General features: G+C 45.0%; 1 protein-coding gene across 1 annotated transcript in view; it reads left to right on the top strand.

The window, feature by feature from the left end:
• Positions 1–937, top strand: part of LOC106511218 (type I inositol 3,4-bisphosphate 4-phosphatase) — a gene marked incomplete at its 5' end in the record, with an annotated part of 14,866 nt that overhangs the window by 6,148 nt on the left and 7,781 nt on the right. The window contains 2 exon segments of the mRNA XM_013999972.1: positions 365–551; positions 627–842. Of these exon segments, the coding sequence (XP_013855426.1) occupies positions 365–551; positions 627–842 (403 nt within the window).

Genomic DNA, 937 nt, shown 5'->3' with positions numbered 1-937 from the left:
GTTAAAATATGTTTATTAAATAAAGTCTAATGTTACAACTAATCATGAATCCCTTTAAGCTGCATCTCTGGTCTTATAAAACCCACAATCTTTAACTTAAAAATAGATTTTATTTTAAAAAGAATGCACTTAAATGTGTTAAGTCATGTGGTTTCCCCTAAATGGCTTATTAAAACCACCACACGGAGCTGGCATGAGCATACAAACACTGTCTCCGTCTGTAAATGTCTTCAAAAAGTCGCATTTGACAAAATCACTTTTGAAACAGACTTCCTAAAACAGAGCAGTTAACTTTGACTGTTCCGAGTATAGAAGCGAGTGTCGTCAGCAAACAGTTTGACAGCGGTTTCTTTGCTTGCTGCAGCAGCGCCGTCTCCAGCTCGCAGTCCATTGTTTACATCCCCCAGGACATCACTCGAGCCAAAGAGATCATCTCACACATCAACACGCTCAAGACTCAGGTCAACTACTACTCTGAGAGGCTTTCCCGAGCTGCCAAAGACCGGTCAGCCAGCGGCCTGGAGAGGACACTCGCTATCCTGACTGATAAGGTATCAGACAAATTGTGTATGTGTATAATTTTTACCCTTAAGCCTTTAATCATATTTTTGTCATATTTTGCTCAGACTCGTCAGCTAGTGACTGTGTGCGACTGCAAGCTGCTGACCTTGGCCATTCAGGCTTTGGATGCCGCACGGCTCGAGTACATCGCCTCTAAAGCGTCTCCTTCTGCCGAATCCGAACAAGTAGTCCTCCGCAACGACCAGGACACCCTGCTCGCCAAGTGGAGCGGTTGCAACAGCCGTTCATCACTGCATGTGGACTGGCACGAAGAGGAGTGGGTATGTTTTTGGGTATGGAGGGGTTCACTGACAGAGCGTGGAGGTCCCTGACTCGTTTAGCTGTAGCTAAAGCCAGAAGCAAAGCAACTTTATAT

The sequence above is a fragment of the Austrofundulus limnaeus genome, unplaced genomic scaffold (genome assembly GCF_001266775.1).
Source record: "Austrofundulus limnaeus strain Quisiro unplaced genomic scaffold, Austrofundulus_limnaeus-1.0 Scaffold2599, whole genome shotgun sequence".
In the NCBI taxonomy this organism is placed as follows: Eukaryota; Metazoa; Chordata; class Actinopteri; order Cyprinodontiformes; family Rivulidae; genus Austrofundulus; species Austrofundulus limnaeus.
Note: the sequence above shows the minus strand (reverse complement) of the source record. Positions and strands in the feature narration are given on the sequence as shown.